Genomic DNA, 17,778 nt, shown 5'->3' with positions numbered 1-17,778 from the left:
ATGGCTGTCAGCTGTTCAGCCACAAAAGGAAAGTCTTCTCTTTGTGTAGAGACTGTTGTTGGGGTTCGTACCTTGTCCTGGTCCACGTCCGAGTCTGCAGTTATGACGATTCTTTTCTCCACACGGGTCTCCGAAGATCCACTTTTGACCACCTGATAGAGTGAAGAGACAAAGAAAGCACATGAAGGTTTTTTTTTTTTTTTAACCAAACAAACAAACAAGCTTATAATGAGATGTGATGCAATCGGTTGGAAATTGTCAAGTGCAATAAACATTCCACAGCTTCATTGTTGTCTTAAAGTCCTTATTTCTTAAAACCAGGTTTTAAAAAAAGAAAAAGAAAAAAAAAAGTGAATTATTTGCCTTGCAAATTTGCTCCCAGTGTGTAAGGAACATGACACTGGCTGCATTATATTGACTGCAACTGATCTGACCTTTGAGATGTGAGTGGTGGTTGTGGTGACCGAGGTGCCGCTGGTGGTCTCCGAGGAGCTGGACACAGTGGTGCTCTCTTTGTCTTCTGCTCCATCGTCTGCCACCTGACATAGAAAAAAGCAAAAAGCAAGAAAACACTTGTGACGATGCCTTGGGATCACGTCTTTACATCCGTCCCGGTCGTCCCAAGACCTCCCTGCTCTACGCTGATGATTCCTTCCGCCATGCAAACCTGCCTACGGGAGACACAGACCCTGGCTGAGCTCCTACCTTTGAAGACTCATAGACGAGGGTCTTGGTGGGCACGACAGGGACCTCTGTGGTGGAGACGCCACTGGGTAAGGAGTTGGAGGCAGCTGTGATGGTGACCGTGTGGGTCTGCACCAGAGGTGGCTGTGGATGGAGGCACAGGCCCGTGAGCGGTGGTTTACCCCGACCCTCGGCCACCTCACACCGTGCACTTCCACCAAAAAGGCTTTGTTTCAAAGAAACCAACCTTCACCCGATTAGTTTCACCTTTTTTTTTCAAATTGGAAGCAAGAAAATCACCTTCACACCTCCGTACCCACCACCAGTTGGATAAAAAAAAAAAAAGGGGGGAGAACAGAACACAACGAACCACGAGAGGGTTGGAAAAAATGATCGAAAGGCCGTGTTTAAAAAAAAAACAAGACAAAAGGGAGAACAAGGAGAAATAAAGAGTATCAGCAACCCATTCCAACATTGTGGAGGTTAGCACGCCACTGTGCTACGCCTCTGCAGCAACCGGGTGTGCATTGGTGCACCCAAACACTGGAGCGCCTTGCGCGCTGCGGGAACTTAATGCAGATTCCCCAAAGATTTGCCAACGCTGCTGCAAAGGGGTGAGCAAGTGCGGCAGCCTCTGAAATCAAAGGCCGAGACCGAGCAAGCAGGGACAGAGTCAGCACGGCCGAGTGACGGGAGCGAGTCAGAGGCTACCTGGAAGCACCGTATGACCTTTGGACCGTCACTCTTGAAATAGGATGCCGGGGAAGATCCAATTATCCCGGCAGGACGCCGCGCTTCCTCCTGCGGCGCGTCGCCTAAAGCCCGACTGCCGGTGTCAAGGCAGCTGGGCAGCGGTGCCGCCTCCACTTCAACCACAGGCTCCAGAGAGGTTCCGGAATGTACAACCTCCACCCGGTCGGGTGACTCCTCCCCGGCGGAGGCGCCTGTTCCGCCGGACTCAACACTACGGGGTTCACTGGCGAGGCCAACGCCGAGACCCGGTGGGCCTGAGAGACCCAAACAGCCGACGGTTTCCTCACGTGTGGCCTTTGTCTCTGAAGCGCTGCAAAAGGGACTAGTGCGCTCACTCTACAAAGGAAACACAGCACAGTCACCGTGTGGTCGCCACTGGGTGGGTGGATGATTCCCCTGTGACACCGTATGAAATGGCTGTAAGTTGGAAGTGAGTCGCGGAGATGTTTGCGGTGTTTGATGTTCTCAGATTAAATGGACCGATGGGGCATCGCATCTTTTCTTTTGTGGCCAATTAAAAAAGAGAAAAACATTCCTGTTTCGAGAAATGGTGACCAAGACACTCGAGAGAATCCATTCACACACCTGGTTATAGAGAGGAGGCGGCTAATAAAGGCAGCGGGTTCACATGACTGCTCGACAGAAGGTGCCTTACACTGAGCTAAAGTGGGAGGCCATAAACAGAGGGATGAATATGATGGGTTTTTTTTTTTTATCATTAATTATTCAAAGCTGCTCAACTGGAGTCCAGAATAAAGCTAAAACATCTAAAAGGTTACAGTTGGAGTGACTTTGTTGCAACTGACAGACGTGTTCTTTTTTTTTTTTAACTTCTGCATTGTGACTGCTGTGTGTCAAAATGGACAGAACGATTCAGTTCCTTCCATTTGGAGGGAAACTCTGGCAGGTCGTGAATGACGTGCAACAAAAACAGCACCAGCGACAGCAACGGTTCCTGGAAGCAACAAACAGCCGTGCCAACTGTTTCCGGAATGCCTTTTTATTCTTTGGTCAAAACTGGTTGTAAAAGTTCATGCAACATGGAATCATCTGGCTTGCAAAAATCCTGGTGTTGGACAAAGAGGTTTTAAGAAATACACTGAAGCTGCCTCAAGGTTTCCCAATACACAAAACACTATTGTGACAAAGGCTAGTAACAAATTTCCCAATAACAACAGTGCAGTTTTTTCTGTGCTTACTTATTGTGGGTTCAGGAAATAAAATCCCTTTGTATCGGAAACAAAATTTGAAAATTACATCACAGTCGTCAGCTCGTCAGAGGGAGCACCGTGGATATAAATGTAGCTTAAAACGTGTATAAAATCAGACTCATAGTGACGCGGTCGAGGCAGTCGAGATAAAAGTCGTGTGTCCTTTAAAAAGTTGCCGACTGGTTGATCGTTAAGTCCAAAAGACACGAGGGCAAAGTTGTAAAACGGGGACAAAGTTGATTGTCATTGCCAGTCCTGATCAGTCTTTGGAGAAGAAGAAGAGTGAGCAGACAGAAAGAACCAAAGTCTTGTTTCCACTGGGATTAAAAAGAGAGGGCGGGCAGCTTCTCAGGCGGAGTGGGGGATGACAGATGTGGAAGGCTACACTGATGCTGAAGAAGAAGAAGAAGAAGAAGAAGAAGAAGAAGAAGAAGAAGAAGAAGAAGAAGAAGAAGAAGAAGAAGAGGTGGTGGAGGAGGAAGAGTTGTGGTGGAAGAGAAAGCTGGAGGTGGACAGCCACACTCGCACCTGTGCGCTGGCTTTTCCCCCCCGTGGGGTGGAGACGTGGGCCCCCCCTCAGCTGCGCTTGGAGTAGAAGTCCAGCAGGGGGCCGCGGGGGAGGCGGATGGCAAACTGAGAGGAGGTGGAGGAGGGAGGGGGGGGAGGAAGGGAAGGGAGGTGGAGAGGAGATGAGAGGGAGGAACTCTGAAATGTTTTTTTTGCCACGACCAATTAGGTTATTTGACTGACTGGAAATATTTCTGAGAGAAAAGCAACAGCGTCGCTGCAACAGCGTGGCCAAAGCTGCTCGACTTCAGCAGAGGGTTGATTCCACTGGTGATCTGTTGCCTGAGCATGGAAATATTACCGCCTCATGCATTTTAACATGCGTTTGTAACATCTTTTTTTCCATGTCAATGCGCTTTTTTTCCTTTTCTTTTTTTTTTTTGGAAAGGAGAGAAATTCATCCACATTTGCAGCACTTTTTCTTAGATTTCTGAGACGCAGCTACATGAGGGAGATAAGAATGAGCTGGCCTGCGACATTAAAATCTCAAGAACCGAGTTTGTGGGAGGTAAAACTATCCATTTCCATTATTTTGCACGATACTAATCAGCCCATAACACAGAGGAACTCAGTGCCTCGGTGAGTGAACTGCCTGCTGGCTGAGTGACAGACTGCCGGCAACAAAAATGGAACGCGTCCGCTCGGCTGAACAGGCCTGATCTCAGTCATGTTGCCAGATGCTTGTTGTGGAACGGTTGTGATGTGTGTCGTCGCCCTCCTCGCTAAAGACTGAGCTGTCACTTCTGCTCAGCTTCCGTTCCAGCGCCACTCATCCTGACAATAAGGTCCAATCAGAATCATGTCACTAACCCCACCCCAAGGCCTCTGTGTGCAACCAAGCTGCACAGATTCTGCTCCATCCACAGACGGCTGTACGCAGACTTGCTGTTGAGCAATTTATTTTTTTTTTTTTTAGAAACCCCTAAAAACGGTGCAGGTGAAGTGCTTGCACTTGTTTGCAACTCTGTGCTTCACTGTGTTGACGACTGGGCTGCTGATACAACTGTGAATGAGGTCTCTGTGAACAAAAAATAAAGAGCAATGGAGAAAAAGCAAAGCAGTGCAGAAACACAGAGGGAGCAGGACGGCAGGTGGGGAGCGGAGGGGGCAGAGGGGCTTTGTGCAAAGAGGTCGTCTTGGGGGTCATGCGGTAAACCTGATGGAGTCACGTCCGTCAGTCATGCAGCACAAACAAACAGGTCGGGGTCCGGACGCGTCAAGACCGTGCGGGCGGAGGAAGAGTTCTGAGAGTGTGGCAGCCCAGTCCACGTCTCTGCTTTGACTGAACAATAGAGGGCGCACACTGTTGTCAACCGGTGCTTCTGCACTGGTCGGACACATGCACGTGTTTTAGAAGAAAAAAAAAAAAATCATTCTGCACATGCACGCACCATCAGGTCACACTTGAAGAGCAGGAGGACCAGACCGGATCTTTATTCTGCTCCCCTGAATCTCTCACCACAATTCACGGGGAAGCAGAGTCCGAACTTTGTGGAAATTAATGACAGGCGTCATGCAAGAGACACGTCACACTGGTGCAGCCACCGGAACCTACAGTGGCCTGCAAGGGCCAAAGCTTCAAGCTTTGAATTTTTTACAGATAACGGCCCTGCAGTGCAAGCAGGGACGTCGTGGACTTGTGGAGTTATTCAGCGAACCCTCAGTGCCACTGAGTTGTACAACAATACGACAACTTTATTCAAGTTGTCAAGAGGAATTTATGGCAGGTCCACTTCAGGTTTGCAGCCTCAGTAAGTACGGTTTGACTGAACTGTGTATAAAATTACAATCCCATGTCATATCCAATAGACGAATGTGGATTTTGTGAAGTGTGTTACATGTGTAGTTTCCCAATTTGAGATCAATAAAGTAAATCTATTCTATTGTGTCAAATGTGTTAAGATCCATTCCTGTGTTTTCCATCATGGAATGGAATCCTGCCTTCACCAGTCTGCTTTTTTTCATATCTGCATCTAATGGTGAGTGTGCCAGTTCCAGGCCTTCGTAATGAGACCAACAGCTTTAACACAATCAGTTCAGGAGCCACTGATGTGAAGTGTTCACTTCCTGTTCAGCTTCATCTTCACTTCCTAAACCAACCTGACTTCCAACCCGCTGTGTAGATGTTTGCGCCCTGCGCACGGGAGACTCACCCCATCCGCGCCGGCCAGCGGCTGCCCGTTGATCCCCACGGTGCGGAACGGGGAGTGCGTGGACAGGCGCTTGTCCCACTCGCTGGGCCTCTGCTCGGGCACGGACTCCATGAAGTTCCTCTTCAGCTCGCTGATGCTGGCGTGGTGCTTGAGGACGTCCTCGTTGGGCTTGTCGAAGTCCTGCGGCGGGAGGGGGTGAGGGAGGAGATGGCGGGTGGGGGTTGCGCAGGGAGGTGGGTGTCGGGAAGTTTGCCGACAAGGACAGCGGGGGGAAATATAGGCAGAGGAAGTATGAAGGACATGATTGTGTTCAGGGGGGAAATGAAAAGAAGAGAAAAAGAAAAAGTCAGATTGTGTTTTTTTTAATCAGCTGTTGCAGAGGAATTTGATTTGAATCAGCTGCGGATTAGATCAAACAGGCTTGAAGCAGGTTAAACTGGTAATTCTAGAGGACACCAATTAGAGAGGGATCGTCGGACTGCTGATTCCTGTGTCCAGCTCTTTGTCAACACCAACAGCTGGTTCATGAATGGTTCACAAACAGACAAATTTGGGAAAAGATTAACCAAAGGGAGCTGCCGCTTCATGGTTTTAACAGGCAGGAGATTAAGAACAGGTGCAACACGGCATAGAGAGAACTTTGAATGACGGCGGCTGCAGGTCAGGAGAGCAGAGGAGGTGACTGTGGCGACAGACATGGCGGCACGCCGCCAGAAACCAAAGCCTTGCTACAAACTGGGAATCTGTTCATTTGACTTGAAATGAACAACAGCAGCAGCAGCAGCAGCAGAAGCAGCAGCACTGATTCGGCAACATTTAGCACCAAGCTGATCTTTAAGATTTCAGAGCGTGATGCCAAACGTGCTGCAGACAGCCACTGAGGTGGAAGCAGGTGGCGGTTGAACTTATCGTGGTGGTAAAGAGGAACTTAATGGTAAGTGTTTGGCTATGGGGTCATTCCTTTCATTGGCGGAAGCAAAAGCTCTTATTTAGTTTTATTGAATCTTTTTTTTTTTATTATTATTCTGGCGGGAAAGACAAAGTGAAAGCAGCCACAGGAGAACACTGGTGATCTGGTGGAGGAAGCTCGCTGGTGGCCCCTGATTTGCTTGAATCTTAAAACGCTAATTGTAGCATTAAAGGTCCAGTGTGTAAAATTTGGCCTTAATTTATGATTTTTATTTTGGTAAAAGATTAACATACTGCTCATAAATACAAGAATACAAGTGTATAGCTACATTACAATAAAAGTCATTTGGTTTTCCTTCCCATAGAACAGTTCTCACCTATATATAAGAATATACATAGCGCAATAAGGGTCTTGCTCCCAGTTAGCTGCCATATTTCTAATGAAGCCTGATGGACAATCCATGTGCCTGACAGTGCGTTTCGTATTTAGGGTGAACGCTCGCATCCTCAAATAAACCAACAAAGAAGAAGGTGGACAAGGTATTCAGGTTTGTGCTCACAGGCCACCGTAGTTCACTGGCAAGATTGGAAGAGGGAAGGTACGGAGTCCCTAAGGGGACATGAGTGAAAGAGCACTGCAATCTAAAATGCAACCACTTGATGTCGCTGTTCCTTCTTAGAAATCTTCAAATATTACACACTTAACCTTTAAGGACCTTTCGGGTCATTTTCTGTGTGGTTTTAACTGGCGTACAGTAAAACAATAACGCAAGGATTCCGATCACAGCACACATCTTGTGTCGAGTTCAGCAGCACTTTCCTGAAACGACCAGATCAGAGCCGCACAAACTCGCACAAACGATGGTGTCGTCGTAGTCGTCGCTGTTGAGCGAGTGCGAATCGTGACACATGCAAGCGTGGCGTTAAGAGTGAAGCCGCTGCGCCAAAGAGCAAGAAAACACACACGGGGACCAACGTCCCCCAGAAGGGATACAAACCTCCAACATTAAGAGGCTATGTCTGATATAAATTGAGTCGCCCTCAATTTTCTTAGCTCTTTTCTGTAAAAAAACGAAAAGAACATACAGACAGACAGAAAGAAAGAAAGAAAGTGTCGGTTCGTTACACGTTTTTGTCCGTGCGCCGTGTTCAAATGCCACATGGTGGACCTGGACATGCATGGTAGCAAAAATTCACTGCAGTGTTAATACACACACACACACACGCACACACACACACGAAAGAGAGCCACGGTAAGTCGGCATGCAAAAATATTTGACTAACAAGGCGAAGAATTGACTTTAGCTTTCTACAATGACCAAAAAGAGTGTGATGAAATCTAGTGCAGTGCTAAAAACATGCACAAGAGCATTCCAGAGTCCAACAGCAAGCAATTGGAAGAAATGGACAGGTTTTTTTTTTGGTTTCTTTGGGGTTTTTTTTTTAAACATTTTATAATATGTGGATGACAAATGCTGCTGCTACACTGAAACAGCATTTTTGCAATAGTTCTAGCTACACTATTCTTCTTTTTTGGACCATGTTTTTTGGACCATGTTTTTTGGCCCATGTTTGTCCCAAATTGTTTATCTGCACCTGCAGACCTAGAATGACAAGACGGCGTGACATGACAGAGCTGAGCAGAACGGAGGTGGAAGAGGCGAGTTCGAGGCTCACAGTCTGACCTTTCGCATTCGCACCACCTCGGTGCTGATGGCCTCAGACTTGCGCTGAGGGGAGGAGAGGGGCACACGTCAGCAGCCGTCTCGGTAGCGCACCACAGTGTATGACAAGTCCGAGGGGTGAGGGAGGGGCACGCATGCAAAAAACAGGCCAGCGTCTGGCACTAACCTGGACGTCCCCATTGACGGTGGGCACCAGGGTGGAGCGCGGCTGTGTCTGCTCCCTCCAAACTGCTGGCTACAGCAGCAAGAGAGACACAGTTCACACTCCGGCTGCTCACTAGTTCTATTATCTATCTTATTTTTGTTCAATTCTATTATACTTTCATTTTCTACAGTTATCCACGACTCAACTGTTACAAGCCACATGATAAAGTGCCTGCCACCAAGACAAAAACCTTTATCCGTGTTATAAACACTCTTTGTTCGGGCGGCAAAGAACTTGAAATTCGGCATCTGTATTTCTTTCATTGTATCTTTTCTTACCTTGTCAGCCACAGCTTCCACAGCCTCGACCGTGACCTCCAGCCTCCTCTCATCCTTGCGGACGACCTTGATGGGGGTGGAGGTCTGGGGCTGATCGAACGGGGCCATGGGGATGCCCGCCTCGGCCAGGGCAGCCTGGGAGAAGACCGGAGCGCTGACGGGACGGGCGCCCCTCTGGGCGCTCACAGCTGGATTTCAAAAAAGGAAGAAGAAAGAAACAGATGTTATTCAGAGAGCGTTTGCTGCAGGGGGGGACGGCAGGGGAGCGATAAAAAGCGCCGTGACGCAAACAGAGAAACAGCTTCCACGCCAGCAGCAACGACATACTTACCGCCAGCAGCACGTACCGTGCCTGACGGGCGTCAACCTCAGCCGGGCAGAGAACGCGGCCCTGAGGTGCGCCGGGAGCAAAAGCTCCACAAAGGAAGTGGCACAAGAGCGAAAGAAACGAGCAAGGAGCTCCAACTGGGATCCGATGGAGAAGCAAAGTCAGACGTTAAGCCGCAAGGAAAAGTTAAAACGAAGCCACAAACGACTCCTTCCATTCGAAGACGCGCTCGACACACGACACGTGGGTGTCGCCGGAGAAGAGGGGAAGCGAAAGAAGCATCACACGTGTGAGTCGCCCTGCAAAAAAAGCAACGGGCAGGTTAGTGAATAGAATACCTGACTCCCTGCTGGCTACATCCAGCAGGACAAACCAGTCATCAGTGATGCGCGAGCGTGCCAGCGGAGGCCTCTCCTCCTCGATGCGCCTGGCGAACTGCGGCCTGGCTTTGGCCATGTATTTGGACTGAGCTACTGACAAGAAGTGCACAACACACACATGGGGTTATTTGGGTATAAAAGCAAATATGAATTGTTCTTCTGTTGGGCCGAGTCGGCCAGAATCTACCTGCGGTGTCCAGCAGAAGGAACCAATCATCATCCAGCTTTCTGACGGGCCGGACGGGTTCCGGCTGCACCTTCTGCTGCCGCTTTGTCTCCTCGGGGGCGACCCTCCCTCGCTCTGCTGGCCGGAACCTTTCAGCTGCTATCAGCCATTCGTACTCGGCCACCGCTGCTGCTGCTTCAGGGACAAATAGAAAAGCTGCGTTAGGAGGTTGCAGCCGGTTGTCATGTCGTGTATCAGTCAAACAACATTGAAATTTTCCACTTCAGTGGAGCTGAAGCAAATGTTTTTTGGCTGTTTTTTTTTTTTTTACCTGGTGGGACGACGACAGGCTTCTCGCGGACGACGCTGAACCAGTCGCCTCCTCCTTCTCTTCCCGACGCCAGGGGAATCGGCTCGGGCTCGACCGCGGGCAAACGCGTCTCGTCTCGCCTGTCGTCCGAAACAATTAGCGTCTCCTGCCGCGTGATGGCCTCTGTGATTTTCACCTCCGTCTCAGGCGGCTCCCTCATCATATCCGGACGGATCCCAGAGGGGGAAACTGACGCAAACGAGACGGGTTGTGAGTTTGGCCGCCGTGCTGAACAGTGGATGCGAGTGTGAAGGTGTGTGCGACTGGATACCTGATGGCAGCGGAACAGACTCCTCTCTGATGCGATCAAACAGCTGGAACCAGTCGTCCTCCCTGCCTGGTGCCGGCCGAGAAGGCAGCAGTCTGACCACATCAGTCTGCTGTGTCTTCTGCTCTGTGGCCATCGGCTGAACTACAGCCGGGGCACTTGGGTAAATAATCTGGGTAGGAGCAGCTGCGGGAACTGGGGTAGGAGCAGCTGCGGGAACTGGGGTAGGAGCAGCTGCGGGAACTGGGGTAGGAGCAGCTGCAGGAACTGAAGAACAATTAAAAAAACAGGAGAAGCTAGGTTACATTAGCAGGGGAGATTGCCTGTTTCACAGCTCCCTTGTCTGTCATAATTGGTGTGAGGACAGAGATATTTTTGATTTAAAGGTCCAGTGTTAAATTTGTCATATTTGGCTTGATTTATGTATTTTTATATTGGTGAAAGCTTAACATACTGCCCATAAATACATTAATACAAGTGTATCCTCACAGCACAACAAAAGTAATTTGGTTTTCCTACACTTAAAACGGTTTTCGTACATATAGGAATATAGATAGAGCTGATTGTGACCTAAATGTGAAACACAAGCAGGCTTACTTCAAAATTTTACACACTGGATCTTTAAGGCCGGAGGTACCTGGAGGCACGTAGCTGGTTTCCCTGGGAGCAACGTCCAGCAGCAGGAACCAGTCGTCCTCTATGTTCCTCTCAGACGGCAGCACCACGACTTCCTGTTGGTCCTTCAGCATCGCCGGTGGCTTCCTCTCTGCTTCTTCTGCCACAGTTCCCTGCAGTCGCTCAACAGCTCTGATTTTGACCGGGGAGGCGGGTCTTTCCTCCGAGCGTGCCTGAGAAACAGCAACTGAAGGAGAGAAGATTCATTTATTATCTATTGATTTTAAAGACAGAGCACATATGGTATATATGCAGGAGAGGCTGAGTGCCCAGTGAAGCAGTGAGGTGCTGCTACCTGGAGGCGTGTACGAAGTTCCTCTGGGAACGTCCTCCAACAGCAGGAACCAGTCGTCTTCTACGTTCCTCTCAGACGGCCGAGCGATGACTTCCTGCTGGTCCCACGGAGACAGCGACCACTTCCCCTCTAATTCTTCTGCCGCAGTTTTCAGCCACAACTCGAGGGCTCTGTCCAGCAGCAGGAACCAGTCCTCCTCTACGTTGCTCTCAGACGGCGGCAGGACAACTTCCCTGGCTCCTTCCATCTTTTCCACAGCTGCCGCTTCTCCCATCTTCTCCACAGCTGCCGCTTCTCCCATCTTCTCTACAGCTGCCGCTTCTCCCATCTTCTCTACAGTTGCCACTTCTCCGATCTCGACAACTGCCGCTTCTCCGACCTCCTCCACAGCTGCCGTTTCCAACCCGGACACTGAAGCTTCGGCTTCCTCCGGGACTCTCTGCTCTGACACGACTGGCATTGAAACAACAAAAAAAACAACACATCACCAACAGCCCGAATGCCTTCATAAATTCAGTGGGCGGGTCAAAGCCCCACCTGGTGGTACATAAAGCGTCGGTCTCGGAGCGGCAGCCAGCAGCAGGAACCAGTCGTCCTCTCTGTCCGTCACTGGCGACGCCCAGATTTCCCGAGGCTGTTCAGGCTCCGCCTCCGTTATCATCGTCTCCTCTTCTGGCACTTCTCCCATCTTCTCCACAGCTGCCGCTTCCCCAACCTCCTCCACAGCTGCCGCTTCTCCCATCTTCTCCACAGCTGCCACTTCCCCAACCTCCTCCACAGCTGCCGCTTCCCCAACTTCCTCCACAGCTGCCGCTTCTCCGATCTCGACAACTGCCGCTTCTCCGACCTCCTCCACAGCTGCCGTTTCCAACCCGGACACTGAGGCTTCGGCTTCCTCCGGGACTCTCTGCTCCGACACGACTGGCATTGAAACAACAAAAAAAACAACACATCACCAACAGCCCGAATGCCTTCATAAATTCAGTGGGCGGGTCATAGCGCCACCTGGTGGTACATAAAGCGTTGGTCTCGGAGCGGCAGCCAGCAGCAGGAACCAGTCGTCCTCTCTGTCCGTCACTGGCGACGCCCAGATTTCCAGAGGCCGTTCAGGCTCCACCTCCGTTACCATCGTCTCCTCTTCTGGCACTTCTCCCATCTTCTCCACAGCTGCCGCTTCCCCAACTTCCTCCACAGCTGCCGCTTCCCCAACTTCCTCCACAGCTGCCGCTTCCCCAACCTCCTCCACAGCTGCCGCTTCTCCCATCTTCTCCACAGCTGCCGCTTCCCCAACCTCCTCCACAGCTGCCGCTTCCCCAACCTCCTCCACAGCTGCCGCTTCTCCGACCTCCTCCACAGCTGCCGTTTCCAACCTGGACACTGAGGCTTCGGCTTCCTCCGGGACTCTCTGCTCCGACACGACTGGCATTGAAAACGACAAAAAAAACAACACATCACCAACAGCCCGAATGCCTTCAAAAATTCAGTGGGCGGGTCATAGCCCCACCTGGTGGTACATAAAGCGTTGGTCTCGGAGCGGCAGCCAGCAGCAGGAACCAGTCGTCCGCTCTCGGGGTGACGGACGGTCTCTCGTCCAATGAAGCCTCCTCCGCCTCTGCTGTAATTGGGGTCAAAGGGTCAGAGGTCAGACAGAAATAATAATAACCTGCCTGGAACAGAAAAAAATCTCCAAATACGGAGATATTGCAAACTAAATGATCCTTTTAGCAGGTAAAATGAATTTACCTGGAAGTCCTGCGACATCTGTGAGTGGAGGCCGGTCGAACACCCTGAACCAGACGTCCTCCGGTCGACTCGGCTCCTGTGGCTGAGACCAGCTTTCCTCCTGCCTCTCTCCTTCTCCTTCTCCTTCTTCTTCTTCTTCTTCTTCTTGCCTCCACTGTTTCTCTTCCACGATGGTGACTGTCTTCCTGGTCGTGCGCTCCTCCAGCTGGGAAGGGACGGCGTACGTGGTGACGGCGACGGCCTGCGAGCCCGACTTCTCCTCCAGCTCCTTCTTCCACTCCTCCTCCATCTGCCGCATCTTCTCCCTCGAACCCTCGCGCAGCTGCGTCACGTCTTCCTCCACTACAAATCTCACCCGCTTCACTTCAACCTCCTCCTCCTTCCTCTCCTCCTCTTCCGGAATAAAGCCTTTAAAAAACACCTCCTTGATCTGCTCTTCCAGCTCGTCCACCTCCTCCTCTTTGCTTTCGAACCTCTGTACCGATTTTTTCACCACCATGTCCACAAAAGCCTCCGCTTGCACCTTTATTTCCTCCTTCTCCTGCTTGATCTTCACTCTCAGTCGATCCACCTCTTCTTTGCCTAACTCCTCCTCTATCACTTCCTGAAGTTTCTCTGCAATCTCGTCCACGTCTTGGAGCCGCTCCTCTAAATCCCTCACTTCCTTCAGCCTTCTTTCCAGAAGGTCCCTCTCCTGCAGCTTGTCCACCAGGGCCACCGTCTCCTGCAGCCGCTCAATGATTTCCTCGTTGCTCAGTGGATCCTCTTCCACGTACAGGTCCTCCTCCTGTAGCTGAGTTGTGGGTGAGACTGGTGGAGGAGAGGAAGGCGGCATTTAAAGATCAGTTTTTTTTTTTTATAAAAAAGAACTATAATTGAATTAAAAGGTAGAATTTCCACGCAATGTGACTCACCTTGTTTGACCGGACGCTCAAACAGAGATTTGTCCCGAGTTTGGTCAAAGTACAGGTACCAGTTGTCTTGCTGCGTCAGTGGAGTTTGCAAAAGTCGGTCTACGGAGCTGAATTTTGCCAACAACTGCTTGGCTGGCAACATCAGAGAGGAACAGCTTTATATCACAGGAACAAAACAAACACAAACTTTTGCAGCGCGAGACAGAACTTCGAGGCTTGGGGGGACAAATTGTGCAAGAGCACAAGAGTTAGATTATCACTCGGCAGTACCTGGAAATTTGACAAAATCGAAAGGTGGGACGAAAGGAAACGGAGGGTCACGGTAGAGCAGACTGGGCCACTCATCCTTCTTCTCCTCCACCTCCTGCTTCACCTCGTCTTCCCAGGACTGAAAAGAGCTCTGCTGAGACGCCCTTCCGGCTGCAGAGAGACGACGAGGTCAGCGCACTCACGTAACGCCTCTTGCCAAGAGCGATGACGGACGGCGCTTCAAGCGAATTCGAGGCGGCAAGCATGGACCGAGTCAGTCTGGCAAAGCTGAGGTTAGTATGAAGCTGAAGCTTGTTCACAAAAGGAGCTGGTCAACGTTGGAAGCTCCGGTTTTCAGGATGTTTTAATGCCGTGGCTGAGGCGCGACTGCAGGTGAGTGAGCTTCAAGCGACAAAAAAAACTGATGGAACCAAGAAATGAGAAACCGCAGAAGGACAGTCAAGGGTTGTCCAGGCCGGGCGGCCGATGTGAGTGTCAGAGCAGCTCACTGTTCTCACAGCAGATGTTTGCAGCGGTTGCAACGGCATGGAAGCGAAATGAGCCAGAAACAAACTGAAGCGTGTTAAAATGATGCGGCTCCACGCGATGCAGGTGCCGCTACCTGAGAGGTCAGCCGGGTGAAGCCGAGGTCGGTCTGATGAAAGCAGCAGCGACCAGTCGTCCAGATCGGACCGGGCCGGTGCAGAGAGACGCCGCGAGAGCTGGAGAGAGTCGTCTCCAGCTGCCACGGCTGAAACACGGAGCTCAATTCAGGAGAGACGCACCGGCACGTGACTACGCACGTTCACACACAAACACACAAACACATACCGCCATCCAGGTTGCGCGACAGCCTCTTGCTGGCCGAGCGGGTGAAGCGCGGCGCCGGGCGGTCGATCATGGAGCTGGCCTGGCGGGACTGGGCCTGAGTCCGGCCGCTGTAGCGGAACTTAGAGCCCAGGACCAAGAACCGGCGTGACGAGGGGGGTTCCACCGTCGGCACCCTGAGGAAGGAGAAACGGATGGATTGGTTTTCGCAAATCTGTCCCAATCAATCAATCAATCAATCAAGACTTTATCGTGTCTGCAGGGAACATAATGAGGAGTTATTAGGCCATAAATAATAGAGACGGTATATTGAAACATAACAGGGATATAAAGAATATAGCCTCTGTCAGACGGTAGTAACTTAAAATTGAAAATTTAACTTTAAAAAAGGCAACTTAAACAACCTGCAGCTGCTGCCAGCCAAAGTTTTCTGGACCTTTGTAAGTCCTGGCATTTCCAAGAAAAACAAAAGATATTTGAAGGCCACCCCCCCGCCCCCCCAAAAAAAAAACAGTTTAATCCTGTTGCGACAAGGTCAGCGGCACCTTTGAACTTCATCTTACTAAGGAGACAAAAGCGCTGAGGTTTAATTCGAAGGTCAAGGCCGAGGCTGTGCGGCTCCCCCGCTGCGCCTTAGCAGCCAGGGAGCCAATATAAAGCTTAAGCTGTGCAGAGCAGTTAGCCAATTAGGAGGCAGAGGCCCAGTAGGGCGAGACCCCAGGATGACCTCAGTCTCCGGGCAGGAAAGCAGCCGAGGCCTGGTCCTACCTGAAGAAGGTGTGATGCTCAACGCAGACCTTCCACAGCTTCTTGGAGGCTTTGTAGTGGGGCAGCTTGAAGCCAATCGTGCTCTCGTACTGCTCTTGCTGTGGGGAAGAAAGAAATGAAAATGTCTTAGTTACAATTTCTATTATGGTGGCGACATTCTGCGATTCCAAAATGGACTGGTGACATTTTATAGTGTTACATTTGTCTATTAAATACATTTTTATTTCATTTCAATACTTTGACAGGAATTGGCTGGAAATGTACAGTTTCAGACAAATTCTGATTGTGTAATTATTGTTGTTTAACACAAAAATGAAAATGCTATTATTATTATTATTATTATTATTATTATTATTATTATTATTATTATTATTATTATTATCATTATCATTATTATTACTACAATTGTAAAAAAAAAAAAAGATAAATAAATACATAGGAGTGATACATAAATAGTATTTAATAAATAGCATCCATCAAAATAACTGATAAAAGTAAACAACTGCAGTGAGTAAATCCTTTCCTATTTATGAACCAAGAAACAAAAAAAAAAAACTCAAGTCATTTTTCACCTCTGATGCTCTGATTTTGATGAAGAAGCTGCTGCGTTTGTAGGAGATTTTCAGCACTTTGGGCCAGGGGAAGCGGTTGATCCTCAGCTTGTCTTTGTAGACCATCAGGCCGCTGGAGCAGACGCCCAGCGTGATGTCAACACCATCCAGGTCCTGTGTGTCAACAGGGGTTATTATCAAAGTCCATCACGGAGCGCAGTCTGCCTGCATTTACAATTAGCGGTCACTGGGGGGCAGACCTACTCGCTGAGCGAGGCTGGGGATTTTGAGGTCAGGGAGTTTAAAATGCTATTAATCTCTTTATTTTTTTTCTAAAGGGGGAGAGGGAGTTTACATCAATTTTGTAATTAAATTCTGGATGCCGCTTACGCAATACACGTGGGGCCATTTCACAAATGTTTTAACACTAAACATTTTGAACCTTTTTCTCTGAATTTCTGCTTTGAAAATCCAGACCTCCTACCAGTGGGAAGAAAAGCCTACCTTGGCTTGGTGCAGGTCAACGCCGTACATGGCGAGTTTCTTGGCATTTTCAAGGAACAACATGTCGGCCTGGGCAGGACTCATTGACCTGGAAGAGAGAAAAACCTTTTGAGAGACTTGCTTCAAATGTCCAAATGATGGCAAGGACTCGTGAAGCCATCCGAGACGGAAGGACAAGGAGTCGTTCTCCTGCGCCGCCGCTTTACCTGTATGTGCGGTGCAGCTCCATCACCTTCTCCTCCAGCTCTTTGCTCTGCCCGGGAGCCAGGCTCAGGTCCTTCACGTAGTCCGTCCCATGGACCTCCGGGTCGTACTCGCCCAGCTCGGACTGGGCGGTGTAGGAGCCGAGCAGGGACAGCGTGACGAAGGAACAGGGCAGGATGCCGCGCATGATGTCCTTCCTCAGCTGGAGACACAGGAAGTATCTGGGAGACGGGGGGGGGGGAGGCGATGAGATTCAGAATTGGGATTGGATCGGCATTGTGCGGCGGAGACGGCGGACACCCTTTACCTGGTGAGGTCCTCAGTCAGCTGGGCTGGATCCGGAGGGTAGAACTTCACGCTGAATGTAAACTCGTACACGGAACCCGAGACCTGTTTCCGGAGCTCTTTGGTGGCTTCCACCCAGGTCTGAGGAAGAGTAGAGCAAAGAAGAAAGGTTACCACCAAACGTTAGACTCATCAAACGAATCAGACTCATTTCTTCCAGGCACGAGATGCAACGTACCTTGTTGTTGGCCGTATCCCAGTGTGCAAGGCCAAAGTAGTCCTTCTCCATCAGGTTGAGGTGGTCGCCCACCTTTGTCAGAAGTTCTTGGCCCTTTGCATGTTTCTAGATGGGTGAGACACACAAACACAGACACACATACGCAGGGATGAAGGACTGTGAGTCGGTTCTCTCACTGACTTCCAGCACAGACTACAATCACTGCAGCGTCTTACATCGAGCTCACACTCAAACTGAGCGTCATCCAGCAGGGTGACTTTGCACTGCATGGTCTTCTGGCGTTTGGAGCCTTTGGCCTCTTCTGTCTTCTTCTCAGCCTTCTTGTCTTTGGCGGGCTTCTCCTTCTTTGCCTCCTCCTTGCCCTTCTCTTTCTCCTTCTCGTCCCCCTTGCCTTTCGTCTCCTCCTGCTTGGCCGCTTCCTCCTCTTTTTTCCCGACGGCCGCCTCCTCCTCCTTCACCTCTCCTGCTTCTTCAGGCTCCTTCGTTATCTCACCCTCCTTGTTCTCCTCTTGAGGGGGCTAAAGAAAGGGATGGAAAAATGTTATTTAAAAGAAAGGAGTGGGAAAA

General features: G+C 50.0%; 1 protein-coding gene across 21 annotated transcripts in view; it reads right to left on the bottom strand.

Moving 5' to 3' along the window:
• The window catches only part of LOC142888423 (uncharacterized), a 33,376-nt gene that overhangs the window by 2,126 nt on the left and 13,472 nt on the right, over positions 1 to 17,778 (bottom strand). For 2 of the 21 annotated variants that reach the window (XM_076026700.1, XM_076026691.1), the window contains exons 3-33: positions 17,427 to 17,729; positions 17,212 to 17,316; positions 16,996 to 17,114; positions 16,691 to 16,909; positions 16,485 to 16,572; positions 16,002 to 16,154; positions 15,430 to 15,527; positions 14,665 to 14,837; positions 14,456 to 14,584; positions 13,855 to 14,004; positions 13,585 to 13,716; positions 12,671 to 13,480; positions 12,432 to 12,542; positions 12,138 to 12,346; positions 11,933 to 12,083; positions 11,465 to 11,848; positions 10,928 to 11,380; positions 10,595 to 10,819; positions 9,961 to 10,224; positions 9,651 to 9,878; positions 9,341 to 9,514; positions 9,112 to 9,246; positions 8,446 to 8,633; positions 8,129 to 8,197; positions 7,963 to 8,007; positions 7,276 to 7,338; positions 5,369 to 5,548; positions 1,396 to 1,773; positions 706 to 828; positions 435 to 539; positions 72 to 152 (exon numbers count right to left, since the gene is read on the bottom strand). In XM_076026700.1, the coding sequence (XP_075882815.1) occupies positions 72 to 152; positions 435 to 539; positions 706 to 828; positions 1,396 to 1,773; positions 5,369 to 5,548; positions 7,276 to 7,338; positions 7,963 to 8,007; positions 8,129 to 8,197; positions 8,446 to 8,633; positions 9,112 to 9,246; positions 9,341 to 9,514; positions 9,651 to 9,878; positions 9,961 to 10,224; positions 10,595 to 10,819; positions 10,928 to 11,380; positions 11,465 to 11,848; positions 11,933 to 12,083; positions 12,138 to 12,346; positions 12,432 to 12,542; positions 12,671 to 13,480; positions 13,585 to 13,716; positions 13,855 to 14,004; positions 14,456 to 14,584; positions 14,665 to 14,837; positions 15,430 to 15,527; positions 16,002 to 16,154; positions 16,485 to 16,572; positions 16,691 to 16,909; positions 16,996 to 17,114; positions 17,212 to 17,316; positions 17,427 to 17,729 (6,045 nt within the window). Of the gene's footprint in view, positions 1 to 71; positions 153 to 434; positions 540 to 705; positions 829 to 1,395; positions 1,774 to 2,421; positions 3,282 to 5,368; positions 5,549 to 7,275; positions 7,339 to 7,962; positions 8,008 to 8,128; positions 8,198 to 8,445; positions 8,634 to 9,111; positions 9,247 to 9,340; positions 9,515 to 9,650; positions 9,879 to 9,960; positions 10,225 to 10,594; positions 10,820 to 10,927; positions 11,381 to 11,464; positions 11,849 to 11,932; positions 12,084 to 12,137; positions 12,347 to 12,431; positions 12,543 to 12,670; positions 13,481 to 13,584; positions 13,717 to 13,854; positions 14,005 to 14,455; positions 14,585 to 14,664; positions 14,838 to 15,429; positions 15,528 to 16,001; positions 16,155 to 16,484; positions 16,573 to 16,690; positions 16,910 to 16,995; positions 17,115 to 17,211; positions 17,317 to 17,426; positions 17,730 to 17,778 lie in introns of those variants that run through there. The other 19 variants (XM_076026746.1, XM_076026839.1, XM_076026772.1 and 16 more) reach the window with 19 other exon arrangements.

The sequence above is a fragment of the Nelusetta ayraudi genome, unplaced genomic scaffold (assembly GCF_046127955.1).
Source record: "Nelusetta ayraudi isolate G7.1 ecotype Tasmania unplaced genomic scaffold, CSIRO-AGI_Nayr_v1 ptg000003l, whole genome shotgun sequence".
NCBI lineage: Eukaryota > Metazoa > Chordata > Actinopteri > Tetraodontiformes > Monacanthidae > Nelusetta > Nelusetta ayraudi.
This window is presented reverse-complemented; position numbering and strand designations above follow the sequence as displayed.